General features: G+C 46.8%; 1 protein-coding gene across 6 annotated transcripts in view; it reads right to left on the bottom strand.

Annotated features, from left to right (window-relative positions):
* Nucleotides 1-419: 419 nt before the first annotated feature.
* Nucleotides 420-16,242, bottom strand: part of DLGAP4 (DLG associated protein 4) — a 151,224-nt gene continuing 135,401 nt past the window's right edge. For 4 of the 6 annotated variants that reach the window (XM_026867240.1, XM_026867237.1, XM_026867238.1 and 1 more), the window contains 6 exons: nt 7,464-7,825; nt 5,971-6,062; nt 5,116-5,525; nt 3,356-3,447; nt 1,617-1,769; nt 420-845 (listed from right to left, as the gene is read on the bottom strand). In XM_026867240.1, coding sequence (XP_026723041.1) covers nt 630-845; nt 1,617-1,769; nt 3,356-3,447; nt 5,116-5,525; nt 5,971-6,062; nt 7,464-7,825 — 1,325 coding nt within the window. In that variant the 3' untranslated portion in view covers nt 420-629. Of the gene's footprint in view, nt 857-1,616; nt 1,770-3,355; nt 3,448-5,115; nt 5,526-5,970; nt 6,063-7,463; nt 7,826-8,068; nt 8,843-16,242 lie in introns of those variants that run through there. The other 2 variants (XM_026867243.1, XM_026867242.1) reach the window with 2 other exon arrangements.

Genomic DNA, 16,242 nt, shown 5'->3' with positions numbered 1-16,242 from the left:
CCCCCCCCCCCCAATATCCCCATCAAAAGGAAAACAAAAAACCCCCAAGAAAGGCTGCTTGCGAGCAGAGTGCAACAGTAGTACACACTGAATGGGTGTTCTCTTCAGGAGCTCTGTGGAAGAGAGGTTATTTCTAACACAGTAAACAAAGCCATGCAAAGGGTGGGAGAAAGGAAGCAGGAGGAAAAAATTAAAGAATGAGAAGTAAGAACAGAACTGAGGAGGAGGAAGAACACAGCATGGCAAGTGCTCAAGGCTTCATGTTTTCTTGTCCTCTTCTTGTAAACAAGCTAATAATTCTCATTAGATAGAACAAGTAAAAAGACTGAAGTTCCAAGTTGAGGGGCTGGAGTTTCCAGGAGTCTGTTCAGTCCATTCAGCAACACCACAGCCAGTGAGAAAACAAGGGGTATTTTTTCTTTTTTTGTTTGTTTGTGTGTTTTTTGTTTTTTTTTTTTAAAATCTTCATTACTTAAAGCTGAGAGAAAAAAGCCAACTCAGGAGCCCTTTTCAAGGATGGCTCATTGTCTCTAGACTGAATAAATCACACTAGTTTAGAGAGAACCTTTTTTTTTTTTCCTTTTTAATGACTTATAAAAACCACACGGTTCCTTCCTCTGCCCCTTTGCTCAAAGGCGGGTCTGTGCCTCGGGTACGTAGATCTCGATGCTATCTGCGCTCTCTGTGGCCGAGTTCTGCCGGACAGAGGCAGCCCGCTTGGCTGCCATAAGACGCTTGCGAGCTTCCTGGCGCTGCTTGTCTGAATCAGAGACTTTGTCCCGGTTCAGTTGGGATTTGGACTTGGCTGGCTTCTTTGGCACTGGAGGGGGTGGTTTTTTCTCTTCCTTTAGGGAGACAGTAAGGAAAAACCCAAACATAAAATAAAAATGCACATACAGAAGCTTTCTCTGTGATATGGCGGGGACTCTCATGGCATGACAGACTAAGCAGTGAGGCAGAGTGTCAGGAAGAAGCAGCAGGAGTAGTTCTTGAGCGAGACATTCATCAAAATCAGCTTCCCCAATTTCTAGAAATGTGCCATTTTGCATTTCATGGCATAGAGGCCTTCTGCAAAGTGGACTAGAGTTTGCAGACCATGTCTGGCCCAACTATACGTCAGAGCACAGCACAGGCAGTATGAAGACTGAACTTGATCCAGAACTGCAAAATTCCAATATACCACCCTGCCCAGAGCCACAGTCCTCCTTCCTACCCTCACGTTTGGTCAGGCAGCCTGGCCCAGGGACACAGCCTGCGCTGCATTTTCAAAAAGTTCAAGTAGGTGTTTTTTATACTACTCGGACACCAGGAATACTTAAAACCTATTCATACAGTGCTTGCAACACTAGAGGCCTCTGTACCACTACTTTAAGCATACACCACCAGTCACCACTCTGGTCTCTCTCCATCTTTAACACTTTTTCCCCTTGTTCAAAATTGTTTCCACTATTACTCAAGAGGAATGGTCTTTGTGCATTGCAAGGCTGTGAGATTACACTGCACATGTGCAAGATGGCAAAGGCCCTAGAGATCTTCCATTTGCAAACAGAAATAAATCTCAGATACCTGAAATGTCTGCAAGGTGCTCTGGCCACCCACAACTGCCCCACACTCACCTTTCTCTCCGGTGTCTCTGCCAATTGCCAGCTATTAGCTTTCAGGTGGTACAGCTCATCAAACTTCATGCTGATGTCTTCAATGGACAACTGCAGGAGATCCCAAAACCCAGCTAGGTCCTGGGCTGTGGGTCTGGGATTGGCATTAGGGTTCTAGAAGGGAAAGCATAAAGAAAGCCTTTCAGAAACAATATGCCCTCCTGACAAGCAGAGCAGTCTGCACAGCCTACATATTCACCCCTTTTAAGTCTACCTGCCCGAGAACTGAAATGTCAAGAACCCGTATGAGACACCAACCCTAAATATGTGGACACACAATGCCATCATTTATGGTCAAAACTATTTCTGCAAAGATCAGGAAGTATTTCTACTATAAGAGCCTGAAGAAGCATCCCGAAAAAGACACTCTCTGTAGCAGAAAGCACTAGCTCCCGTTTTACCAAGGCTTCCCCAGCTAGCACTAACTCCACAGCAGTAACCTCCAACTGAAGGTCCCCAGCATGTGATTCAGAGCTAGAACGCTGGTTTCTTACACAGAGATCCTGATTCCAGGGTGGGTAATAACAGAAACAGACACAACACAATGCAAAGCACAGTTCCAACACCTGGAGAACTTGCACACCAGCGTACAGAGATCCAAAGAAGCCAACATATTTCATGAGCTAAATTACTTTGCTACACACCCCTCCTCCCCCCCAATCTGAAAGTATCAGTATTTCTCAGGCTAGGTTGAAAAATTTTAAATTGCTTGTTTCTTCCAAGAACACAATTTTCCCAGTTCTGAAACATCTGAACTGTCATCATAGGCCTAGATTGTCTAAGGAAAGCACGGGATCAGATCCGAGCAACTCAGCACAAAGCGTCAAAGGGAGGCCTCAACACAAAGCTCTGTTGAAAGCCTGGCAGCTAGTGGGTTGCTGCTAGTCTCAGCTGTGATCAGCCAGAGATCAGCAAGCAGATGCTCAGCATTTCACCCCCTGCTCCTTCCCGAGTTTCTTTAAGGTTTTTCTTGCAAGTAAAGGGGAATCCACCTCCAAGGTTTGCAAAATCTACACCATGATAAAGCTTGAGGGGAAAACCAAAACAGATTCCCATACATCCCCACATTAGCCCTGCTCAGCTCTCAGCGAGGGCAAAACCTTGCATTATATTCAAAGGGATCAGATTCAAACAGTGCTTTGTGGCCAGTGGGGGACAATCCTGTTGGGACAGTTTTACCATCTACTTAATCTACATACAAAGCAAGCATGTTTGAAGATGAATAGTAGACTTTCCAAACATTCCTCCCTACTTGGCAAAACCTCAGTAGTTCACCTCAAAAAGCCCTTTAGAAGTAACAAGAAAGAGATAGTTTCCAGGACACACAGCATTATGGCGAGTTGACAATTCAGACCCACAGAGAGACTCACAGTGTATTCAGCAAGCCCTGATTAGCAGTTCAAGAAAATTCCTCTGTGCTCATGTAAGCACCAAAAGGAACTGCAAACACTCATTCCTGAGCAGAGCACAGCTCGAGCGCTGCCTGTTCACTAGAGAGGTTGAGGCAATCAGCCTCCCACTGGCTCAGCTGCCATTTTAAATCAGCAGTATGGCATGGTGGTCAGGTTGTAGGCTACAGCGGCACTGGCTTTGTTTTTACAGTGACAGTAGCTTGTTAATGCCTGACCATGTTCTTATAGTGCTGTTGAAACAGATACATCCCCCCTCTCAAAAACCAGAAGAAACAGATCCAGACTCACCAAGTTTTGTTCACAGAGGCCGTGGAATTGCTGGAACTTCTGTGACATTAGTAACTGTGCACTGCCCACTGCACTCAGGACTTTTCCTAGGACTATGGGGGGAGAAAGAAAAACCACAAAAAAAACCAACACAACCTCAGTTGAACAGTCTATTAAACCTCAATTGAACAGACTATTAAATGCAGCAATGAATGAGTGTTTATGGAACAATGAAAGACTCTTCATTCATTAGAAAAGGCGTTTCAGAGATCCCCAAGGAACTAACTGCTCTCAGGGAAAGAAGATGTACTGAAACTATAATCTGCATCTGTCTTTGCCATCTATTATTACTCCTCCCCTAGAGCAGGCGAAAAGCAGGCCAGACTGAGAATAACATCATCAGAATTAACAGAAAGTACCTTAAACTGTCTTCAGCCTATCAGACAAGCCACCAGCACAATCTCAGTGAGCAGATCTGCTGGCACCTGATTGCAGATCATAACATGCTCTTCCACGCATGCACAGGGTGAAGGCAGCAAGGGGCAAAACTGTCTCCAACCTCCATTTACCAGAAGTGATTAATACTGGCAGGCTAGGGCTTTATGCTGCTCTTAGTGGGTTTTCCAAGAAGCCTCTGGGCACGGCAACATTCTTCTGCTCATTAATGGATAAATACTGTATGGGCTTTCCCCTTCCAAAGGCACAGCTGAGAGACCCACGTGCATGCAGCTACACTGTGAACAGGGATGAACTGATTCCCCTTCTCTCTGGTCTGCGGCTGCACCTACTGAATCAGTTCTGAATGTTTATCAGTCTTGATGGGACAAGTGTAAGATGGGCTCTCTTCATACTCACTAAGGTCTCTGTTACAGAATCTACTAGAAGACTGTTCTTTGGGGTCACAGATTAATGCCACATTGGCCTTGATGTCTTTTCTTGCCAGAGCACTCTTGCCACAGGCAAAAGAAGGGCTGGGCAGCTAGTGCAGCATCTGAGAGCAACAGGATTAGAGATTAGCTCCCCCAAGCCCTAGCAGTGAGCTATAACTGAGTCTCACCATTATTTCACCTTTTTCAGGTATTAAAAAAATAAATAAATAAAAAAAATCAGACTCAAAACAAAGACTCTGCCCTCTGCAGCCTAGTCACCGACTTCTGTCACTCTGTATGCACCATGGGCATGATTTTCACTGCAAGAAGCAAAGGTTTTGCCAACTCATTTGAAAATAATTGAACAACCCAACTGGGACTGAACCCAATAAAATCAAGTTGCTTGTGTTCCCTGTGCATGTGCTTTTGGTGTATTTAGCACAAAGCTTTCCCATATGAAGAAACCTCCTCTTCGCTGTGAAGACAAGTCCACAGATTCAACAGATCAAACAAGCCCAGAAGTCGTGTGCGTTCTGCCAACTAAGCTTTCACCTGCCTGCTTGAATACAATGGGTTAGGCAGGGAGAAAGATTCCACAGCCTCCCTGAAAGCAATCCATTTAAGCTTTTAGCAGTTTTGAATGTCCAAGAACCTGCACCATCTCCTGCAAGTCTTACACACTGTATCACAGTATTACTTCTTACCCCATTTGCTATAGGAAGTCACCTTATCCTTTCCAAAGAAGAAAAAAAAAGTGTTCCTTGTCCCATACTCATCTCCATGTTCTGTCTCTCTTGGGACTATCAGCAATTTAACTGCAGAAAGCTGATCCAACACTCAGTTACAACTCTTTCTCAAGGAAGGAGCTGCTAGGCTACTCCAGTCAGCCTCTGGACACCAGACAACACCCACCTTCTTCAGAGAGATTGTTCTCTTTGGTCTCCTGGTCCATCTGGCGGCACCAGCCTTCTAACCGCTCTGTTTCTGCCTGTAGCAGCTTCAGGAACCAGTACCCATCCCGCCGGCAGGCTCCTGGCTGCGTGGGTTCTGATGGCGAGGTGGAGGACATCTCAAGCCAGGGGTCAGGAGGAGGGAGAGAGGAAGGCTCAAGGGCTGGGTCATTGTTTTCTCCATAGGAGAGGTTTCTCTTAATCTGTGAGGGCTTGGCTGGTTGCCTGGTAGTGGCATCAACACCAACAGAGTTGTTGTGTTGGGGGCACTCAGCAAGGCTTCTCTCAGATGATTTACAGCTAGAGTTATTAGGTTCCTGTGTGTCAGAGTCTGTGTCCTGTTTGGAGGACATACTGCGAGAGTGGCTGTTTCTAGAGAGATCAAAAGCAAACATTAAATAGCAGAACTCAATGTGTCTGGCCTCACACACTGACAGTGAAATGCATTTGTTTATTATGCCTGGAGATGAGCCTCACCCTGCCCGCCCTGCCCCTCCTCACACACAAACACACACCACACATTCAGACAGACAAAATTATAAGGTTGCCTGCTTACTGCAATAGGCCATTCAGATGAGAGGACTGACGCACATCTATAATTACATCTTGTACTTTTAATTTCAAACTCCCATTGATTTGGCTGTTTACAAAACAAGTGCTTTTTGCAGCAGGTATGTGCTGTGGAGGAAGAGCTCTCCATGGGCCCCCATTCAACACCACTCATATTGGAACAAAGAAGGGGAGAAGGTCTAAGCAAAAGTGGGGGAAGTGCAATTTAAAAGAAAGGAAACTACAAAAGCTTGCGTCTTTCACTTACCGCCACTCGTCCTCTACCTGTACCCCGATGGACTGGAATTTGGTGGCTGGTGGAGGAGGCTCCTCTTTTGCCACTGGCTGAAGGCAGTCAACCTTATTAAACAAAAAAAATACAGACAAAAACAGACACAAGAACTTGCTGCTGGAATTCACATTAGTACACCAGGAGTGCTGCACACACACACACAGCATGCTGACACCACACACCAACTGGAGGGTTGTCTTAGGAGAGGCACAAGGCTCAGGTCTGCTTCCACTTAGGGATCAGGACTGTATCCTGCCAGGCTGCTGCCAGATATATGCTCTAAGAGCACTCAGCAATGCCATCCACCACTGTTTGCATGGCTGTGGCATCTGACAAAAGCAAAGGCCAAGAGATTCAGGAGAGGGCAGTGATCTGATTAAGACTGACAGCAAAACCCAGCTTCCTCTCTCACAGGGATTGACACCCTCCACAGTTCTGGGTAAGAGGGTTAGAAGGTTTTAGGAAGAAAATCCAGGCCATGGAGCAGGTGGCTTGGGAACCAGCTCAGAAAAGGAAGAGGAGAGGAAGGCAGTCAGCCTCTTCAATGTGAGTTCTCTTGCCTTGCTGCCCTTTCAGCATGTATTCTGCCCCACTAGCACTGCAGAAAAGCCCTCACTACCACATGTACCTAACAGGCCTGCTAGCCTTACAGAGATCTTACTTGGTGCACACACACACACAGTGGCTCAAGGTGCAGATCCTGCATTTTGACTTGCCCAAATGTTCAGGTTCCTCTCTGCAGGTAATAGCCTGCAGCACTGAATCAGCCCTTTGGGACAGAACAAGGGTTCACAGCAGTCAGCCACCTGTAAATGGGAAATCTTGTCTGCAGGAAGAGCGTACAACTGCAGATGACTTACATTTAGCTGAATAAAGCATGGACTTACACTATTTAGTGGGTTCTCATTTGACTATATAATCAACAGCTCATTTCTATCGGTTTCCAGAGTTAAAAAATGCTTCCAGAAAGAGAAGCAGCAACCTGCTGGGAACAGGTGACAGCAAGGAATTGCTTCCTTCTGCCTATGGCCCTGGGAGCATTTCACACTGCAGCAGACCATGCTATGTCAAGTAGAAGGGCCCACCTCTCGAAGAAAGTTGTCCCCAGAACCGTGATGGACAAGGAGCAGATTGATGTTAAGTAATACACAGTACAGAGCACAGGCTCAGTGTTGGCATCCAAGCAGCAAAAGACTTCTTTAGAGGGACTCAACCAGTTAACATGGTCCCACTGCTTTATGAAACATTTTAATTTTGTACTATAAAGAACTTAGTTCTTTCTGGTCTGTTATGGAAAACTTCTGCTGTATTTTACCCCTGGGAACACAGAAAGTTAGTTTGACAAGGTAGTTAATGTCTTGTACTATTCTAAGTGAGTTCAGATGCACACCTGGTCACACAAAATGCACATGCTAAATGGATGGGTTAAGGACATTCCTTAGGACAAAGGAGAACAAACTGTTCCATACTTGTATTCCTATAGACGACAGCTTTCTTTTAGGGATATTCTCCACTTTAGGCTCTTCGCTAGTCAGAGTCCCTTTGTCACTTTTCAAAGTTGCATTTTTCTGAGGTAACTCTGGAGTCTCTCTTGCTGGAGTCACGACGCTTCCCCTCGTCACACTGGGTGTCCTGGTGCTGTCCAAGCTGTCCGAAGAATTGCTGAGTCCCGACTGGCTGGTCACCTCACTCTTGTGGTCCTGGCTGTCCAGGTAGGTGTCCTGCGCCGATTCAGTGCTGCTCTGCACAGTGACAGAGATGAACGGCTTTGATGTGGTCCGAGGTGGGACAGGAGGTGGAGTCTTTTTATATGCCACTAGGCATGATGAACCTGCAGTAATGGAGGTGGGAAGAATGGAGAATGCAAAAGACAGATTGGGGAGAGAAATACAGTAAAAGAGAAAGAAAAAGCAGGTCAGTCACAACTTCCAAGAGGAGCCTCCAAGTGGAAGCTGGAGGCAGAAATGCAGAAACAGCCTACAGCCAGCAGCTCACACTGGGTAACCCAAACCAAAGCGTAAGGGGAAGCGGAAGGCAGAGCCAGCTAGCTTGCAAAAGAAGTCAAAAGGAATACCATGATGTGTGAAAGGCTGGAAACAGAGAAGAGGTATAGAAAAGCCTCCCAAGAATGCTACAGGGTTTGGCAGGTGTAAGCCTCCACGTTGGGGAATTTTTATTTGGCTAAACCCTATGTTTTAGTGTCCTAGTACAGCCAAGTGTCTCAGTTCTTTGTTCCATCAGTTGACATGTTTCAGTGTCTGGACCAGGATGGTGTTTTTTCCTATAAAAATGGAAAGAAGCCATAAAATTTGTTAGATGCTGATGGTAGGAACAAAAGTTTATGAAGTACCTTAAAAACCTCGCTGCTATTCATTAGAGGAAAACACATCATCTAGATGCAACAACCCAAGGGCAGTGAGGCTGCTGCTGCTCCATGTCCCCAGATCTGACCAGTAGTAAGGCTGAAGATGCGCTCCCAGCAGACACCCAGAGCACACGCATTATGTATATACACATGGCTGGCCACACAGATCACAGAAGAGCACCCACGTGATTGCAGACCGCAGCAATGGACTCATCCTGCTTCTGTCTCTGGCTTGACAGGATGTAAGTCTGTTAGAGAAAATATATGTACAAGGTGGATCCTGCAGCAGCTGCACTCGGTCTGCTCAGCTCCTGGCCTCTGGACATACAAGCTCCTGAGGCCTAAGTCCTACTCCAGCTGCTGTCCAAGACAGGACAGACTGTGCTGGGCAGTGCATTGCCACACAAGCATACTGACCAGCCACCTACCCACACACAACTGAGCCCTTTTATCCCCTTACCCCTGTATTCCCCACTCTTGTTCCTCCCCTTTCTTGTCCCACCTTTGGTTCATCCCCTAAATATCTCATTAAGCCCTGTGCAATCCCAAACTGCTTTTCCTCTGCATGACATAGTTTCTAGCAGGCCTTGGCAGCAACCCCTTTTAGTCTAAAAGGTGATCTGGAGGGCTGCTCCCCATGGCTCATGGTGATGGGTGTCACACTGGGGACACCAGGGCTGAGGCTCTGCTGGGATGACCCCAGGAAGGGCCTTGACAGGGTGGTCGGTGTTCAGGGGTTCTTGGTTTGGGGTCCCACCTGCCATTGTGGGTACCTGCTTGTCCCTGTGATGGGCTGATGGCCTCTGCAGTGGAGCTGGGAATACCCCAGTACCAACGGAGTAGGATTTGGGCTCCCGCTCCTGCGGCTGTCTCCAAGCCTCTTCATGGTGTGCAGAGGAGCTTTATCACATATAATGCTGTCCCGCTCCAAGGCATAACCAGAGAGGCTCACACGTCCTACCTGACAGTCCCACTTTATCACCTTCCGCATGCAGAGTAGAAGCCCCTACGCTCAGGACAGCAGCAGAACCTGCTGCAGATACTTGAGCAACACCAGCTCAAAAGTGTTTAGCATCTCCAAGCAAGTCAAGCTTGCCACTGGGATGCCTTTCTCAGAGGTACCAGATTAGATGGCACCACTTGTGCCAGCACAGGTTGAACTACACCCCAGAGCTGACTTCTGCCCATGGAAGCTGCTTTACAGCATCTGTTTCATTGTGCAAACGTACAAACCTGCCAGCACAGCAGGAGTCACGGAGGTGCTAAAGCAACAGTCACTGCACGACTGCTCCTTCTCTTTCCCCATGTTCTCTGCTGCACATTCCCAAAAGCCTCCTTAGGTGTAGATTTCGTTAAGTTAAAGCTTTCCTGGTTACAGATGTTCATCTGCCTTCACAGCAGAAATCTTGACTATACACGACACAGAGCACAGCCTGCTAGACAGGGGAAGCATCCCTTGTGTGAGCACAGCTACAAGAGCTTTGCCCCATCACAGAAAAATTCCCTGGCTGTACAGCTGAACAGCCTCGCGGGTGCGTGCTGAAATAGCTCATCTGCCACCACAGCCCCGGGTGCAGGACACTGCTGCTGAGGACAGAGGGAAGTTCAACCGCAAACACACTCTGCACTAGAGAGCGCAAGAGCAGCCCAGGTCTTTGGGTGCTCAGGCACCATCCTGCCCTCCGTAGTGAAGCTGCACAGGCACACGCTGCCAGAGATGCAGGCGGCCAGAGCCCTGCCAGCTGCAGAGAAGGAAGGCACTGGGCACCCCACAGATGGGAAGTGCCCACACAGTCACTCTGCCACGGTTGTCTGACCAGAGAGCACCACCTTAAATAGCTACAGCAATTTCTAGGCCAAGTCTTATGCCCTGTCTTGTACAGCCCTTTCCAACAGAGTAGTGTAGGAGCAGCCTGTACAGAACAATTGCAGAAGTACCCCTTGTCAGGCTGCTGCTACACCACCAAAACACAGGGTGCTCACGCTGCCTTGTGTTACTGTACCAGGACTATTATCTAGGACAAGCAAGAGCCACCCAAATTGGCAGTGGAAAAAGCATGTCAGTATGGCCCTCAAATTAAATACCTTGTTTTCCCACTCCACACAGCCTCTGTTCTTCTCCGGGGACAGTGCCCAGCCCCAGCACCCCAGCTGCCTGGGGTCCCCTGCCACCCAAGTGAGTCTCTGCGACACCATCCCACTTGGAGCCAGACCAAAACAGGGTGGTGGTTTTGCTCTCATGTTTACCAGGAGCACAGCTCAAGTTTCCCAGCTGCTGTTTACACCCCACTGGGCTGTAATGTAATTGGGGAAAGTAAATCAATTGCTATCCGATATCAAGCACTGCAGCCAGTCAAAACAAGGGGAGGGCAACACATCAGCACAGAAAAGCAGTAGAGTTTCCTGAGGAAGATTAGCAGTGTTCAGGGTCAATAAACTAGATCCAAATTCATCCTTCCACCTACAAACCGACAGTATGAATACTGTTTGTGCTGTTCTATATACAGGGGGAAACTGCAACATCCCCTTCTCTTGTTCCTGGGGATCCCTTCATGCCATTCAGTTCAGCTGAAGAGCATCAAAGATTTTGCTAGAAAAAACCCATAGAGTACCAACAAAAACCCACCCCTATTACAGGTAGTCAAAGGGTTGACTATGTGAGCTATAAAAACAAGTGTACAGCTCTAAAACACTGCAAATGAAAACCACAAAAAGATCAGGACTCTTGAAGAACTGAGGATGCTTTAATTGGTGCAATTGCAAATTAACCCCACTGAAGTCCTCTGTGACCATAAAGCAGGGACTTTTGACCAGCCCATCTATAACAGTCTGCCCTTCTCCCTCAACACAAGTCTGAACTAAGTTTCAGTGTTTCTTGCATCTGTGGGAAGAAATAAAACATTGAGGAAGCCAAGAGCATCCCAGTATTTCTGTAGGAGGGATATGTTACCGGACCAACTGAGCAGGCAGCACGCCCTCATGGTTCAGAGTTCAAGCCCACCAGTTAGGGGCATTCCAGCTGCTGATTTACCCCTTCCAAAGGGCTACAGCTCAACAGGATATGAATCTGCTCTTGAGTTGCTGCAGGTCATAGCCTATTATATTTTAAAATCAGTTTGTGCTGTAACATGGAATTACAATCCACATGGATGCTGGCACAGGTACACATCTTACTCTGCAGCACCATCAGCAAAGTTTGCTTGTGAACATCAGCCACACTCCAAAAAGGTACAGAAGAACAAGAAAATAAATAAGCTTTGCTCAAGCTTCCAGCTTTGCAGCACTAGACTCTTCCTGCTCATAGAACTTCTAAGGCTTATTTAAGCGAGTCATTAGAATTCACAACTGTGCTGTGGATGATTGATTTTTTGGGGGAAGGGATGTCTGTTTATAGTCTTACTTGCATAATTATTTTTAGAAAGCAGCATGTTTCCAAATTAGCCTCTTCCACATGACATTACCTGCTGCTCTCAGGGGCTTGGGCAATACCTACTCATGTGGCCCCAGGCAGAAGAGGTGTGTTTGCAGAGCCTTAGCCTGAAGAGCCCTCCTAACCCCCAAACCAGCTGGGCATGCTGTGATCCTCCCCCTCTCCTTCCAGAGAACCAGACATTTGCTTCTTGAAAGACTAAATGTAGGAGTCATAAAAGAATATTAAATCCAGCACTGCCTTAAGAGGCCCCTGTTCAAGTACCACAAGACTGTGCTCACCTGCTCAGTACCTGGCAGCACTGCCAAGATCACAGCCAAGGTATTTCAGTTTTAGATTAAAATATAATTGCCCTCAAGTGTATATCTAGCATGAAGTGCCCATTTATTTTGTTGCTATTGCTGATTCAATACAGCCTGGTGATATTTCTAATAATTTCAGTGACTTCAAGGACCTATTCAAGCCATCCTCATTTTTGTTAAATTATCTCAAAGGTTCCAAGCCAGTCAGTTGTGAAGGCAAGTTGGACTGCCCTCAAACATTAGCAGGGCTCAGACTATCACTTCCCTGCTCCATACATTCCCCCCTTTCTCCATGGGAAAATCTGAAATGACCTCATTTCCTCATGCATAAAGCAATATGCTCTGAAATAGTCTCTCCTACTACAAGACAAGCTCATTTGTCTTTTAAATGAAACAACCCAATAATCTTGAAGCAAATGAGAACCACTATCAGTTGCATTATCCCCTTGGAGATTTTGGTTGCATGTCTTCAGGCTTGTGTTTGCCACAGGGTCTCATAGATGGAAGGAGTTGCACTTAGAGGCAGTTTTCAATAGTGAAGGGAACTAGAACAGCCGCATTCCAAGCAACTGACCTCTGATTTTCATCAGCTTGCAGAACACTTGAAGGCTGAAACTACAATGAACTGCAAAATGTTTTATTTGTAGGGTGTCCAAGTAAAAACAATCCCCAGTTACAACTGCTACTGAAGACAATACTGATCTTTATTAATGGTTCACAGCAATCACTTCAGACCTTATTTTTTCTACTAAAACAAGACGTTTCTAGCCTTTATGGCCATGGCTATAGCACACAGGCCTCCTTGAATCCATATCTGGCTTGTATAGAAGATGTTTGAGTATTCTGCAGAATGAAGGTCAAGATACTTACGTCAGGCACAGATGAGAAATCTACCCAAATTTTATTAGTCATAGTACTCTTCACATGGATTCCCCAACTAGAAGATGGGAAATCCATGTGAAGATGCCATCTCTTGCTCTGAAAGAATGACTGTTTTGAGTGTTGAAGAAATTTTAAGTTTTACACTGGTTAAACAAAACCACACTCCTGGAAAGCAAAGTTAAGTGACTGCATTCATTTAAAGAGACTATTTATGGAAATGCTATAAATACCTACTCCCTCAGTGTCTTTCCTTCATAAATCTTATAGTACTGATCTTTGAAAAAAGAAAAATTCTCACCTTGATACTACATAGAGAAAAACAGGCACCCAACAGGGAAATATGTTGCTGACCATGACTAAACTGGGGAGTCAGGGATGGGCTGTGGGCTCTTCTGCCACAGTCCTCACTCCACCAAGCTGAAGTCTAAACCCCCAGCAGCAGCAGCATCCCAGAATGAGCAGCTCACCCACCTTACAGTCCAAACTGTGTGCTGCCTCCATGGCAGAGACCTACAGAATGACCAGCCCAGCAAAGCCCTTCTGAAGCTCTCTGACAGTCAAGCACTTCACCAGCTCCTCATAGCCCTCAGCTTTGCTTACAGTACCTGCTGTTTCCTTATAATCACTGAGCAGATACACAAACCAGGCTATGCTTGCAGGCCAGATGACAGCATGCTCCAGGTGCTCCTCCCAAGCAGCAGCACCAGGGGAAAAACATCTCCACCTCCCTGCTTAAACCCAGCCACATGACAGCCTGGCTCCTGCTCCAGACATCCAAATCACATCAAGTAGTTTTGAAGAAGGTTAGTGGAGAAATTCAAGCTTCCACTTCCCTTGTTATTGCCCTACTTGTCCTCAGCTTTTGGCCACAGCACAGCTCAGTAGGGAGAGCACCAAGCCCTGCAGCCTGCTTGGGCATGGCTGGAGTGACAGCTGGGACAAGGGGACCACTGCTACCCCACTGCCTGTGGGATGCTGCTTTTCCCACCAACCAGCTGAAGGCAGACACTTGTTTCCAGGAAAGACACCAAGGCCTTGGGCTCTCTGACCCCATCCCTCCCCACACGCAATGGGGCACCCCTCTCACAGCAGCCCCCTGGACTCCCAGCCAGAAGCAAGAGCACCACAGTCATGTCAGGGAGCACACCAAAGAGGTCACACTGAGGGAAGGTGGGTCTGCAGCAGACCCCAAGGAGAGATGAGGGGCAGCCAGCTCATCTCTCTCCCACTGAAGCAGTTGAGGCCATACCCTGAAACCCCAAGCTGCAGCTGTTCCTACCAGCAAATATGGAAGATGAGCAGACCTCACTTAGAGTTGTTCCCAAGTCACTTTTCCCAACCCAAACAACCATAGGAAGTGGTTAACAGTATCAACTCACCTGTGAGGTAAGCACATAGAGGGGAGATGCCCTTACAAGCACCATTCTTCCCACACAGGCACACTGGCTTCCTCTGGGAACACTCTCCATCCAACCCACATATGTTCTTGACCCTACTTCAGCTCCCTGTTGGTACACACTGTACTAGATTTGCAGACATTTCAGCTATCTGGCATTTTTGTTTCCAGAAGGAGAAGAAATAACTTTTCAGCTTTAAGAGAAACACCTACACCACCACAATCTATCCAGAGAAGCTAACACAGCTGCCGCCTCCTCATCACTGGGCATCAAGTGCTTTCATGTTTGCAAGGGCTATAGTATTAAACAAAGACCTGTGCAAAAAGGTTTTTGCTTCCCAAACTGGGATATTACTTGCAAGTCCTGGTCAAGCAAGCACAGGGCTGTTGAAGATTTATCATCTGTTGCTCCTGTTCAGGTTCAGTATCCCCCCTGGGTTACAGCACTCTTGCAGATCTCTAAAGCTAGGCTGGCAGGATAGTATTTATCACCTACATATTCATCTGCTACCTATTAATAATAAAGGGACTCCTCTGCACTTTCTTGACCACTGCCAAGCACAGTAAGTTCCTGTGTATTAATGAAACAAAAGAACTTGACATATCTGCAGGAGAAGGACCTCAAACTCAAGGGAGCATGTCTCAAACATTACAGTCAGAGACCCCTCCAATGCAAATACAGAAGCAAAGGCATCTCCTTGAACATCAGCTGTGTGTTTTTAGACTAATAGTACAGCTTACATCCATAAACACACACCACAAAATACTTTGTACAACCATTTGTGTTCTCCAGTCACCCATGACTGAGATGCAGCATTAGTCAACAGCACTGAGTAACATGCTGTGTTATGCAGGGGAATGCATAAGGCAGGCAAGAGGGCAAGAGTGGCAGTACTCTGCCACATGGGACTGCACAACACTCAGCAGCCACTTCTGATTAGAGACATAGTCCCTATACTTTGGGGGGGAAGCAAAAATGTGAAGGGCTGAGGGTTGTGATCTCTTTAAATGAGGGAATTTGGATTTTTCAATGTACCAGAAGCTTGAGCTTCTTGGAGATGCTCCTATTTGGAATTCATACCAATGTTTGGCAGAGAAATCATAATAAGCACATATACACTGAAAACTATTACACTGGGAAGGCAAGGCAGCTTGCCTTTTTTTTTAAAAGCCACTTTAGAAGGTCACAAACTCGAGGCATGGAGCATCAGATGACACCAACCCAAGAACACTGGGGTTTAAAAATACAGGATCTTGCTCTGCTGGCCTTCTGGTCATCTCCCCCTTTCAGCAGACTGCTGCAGCACAGTTAGCCTTATAGTAAGGACAACAGATGCTACAGAGAACGCCAGCCACAGACACTCCCAAACCCATCTGCAGCAACTATTACTGGGGCTTCTATTTGTATTAGAAGTCACTGTTAATTTCTCCCCACCCTCCCCAAAGTAATTTTCAGTATGGGTTTTAAAGCAATTTGGAGCAGTGATAGGCAACTCCACCCTACTCCACAGATGCACATCCAGCAAGCTGTCCATCTGTCCTGTGGGACTCAGGCAGGTCTCCAATCCAGCTAGCACAGGGCAGGAGCAGTCCTTTCCTCCCCCTGTCAAAGATGATACTTCATTAACAAGAACCAAGGTCCCAAAAAGCAACCATCCTGCCTCAAGAAGTCACTGTAAGAGAAAATCCCTGAGCATGGTCCCAGGAGAAGCAGAGCTGTAGCTCTGACAGAGTGAGGGTGCTTGATTCCCAGGGACAGGGCCCCTTGCCTCTCACCTGTTGGCTCATTGTCCTTCTACACACATTTTTCCACAAAGTGGATGAAGTGAAGGGAACAGAGCCTCTGCTCTGTACTGGGAGTCAGGTTGTCCTC

Source organism: Athene cunicularia, unplaced genomic scaffold (assembly GCF_003259725.1).
Source record: "Athene cunicularia isolate RWA unplaced genomic scaffold, athCun1 SCF_2, whole genome shotgun sequence".
Taxonomy (NCBI): domain Eukaryota; kingdom Metazoa; phylum Chordata; class Aves; order Strigiformes; family Strigidae; genus Athene; species Athene cunicularia.
The sequence above is the reverse complement of the archived record's forward strand: the minus strand, read 5'-3'. Positions and strand labels throughout refer to the sequence as shown.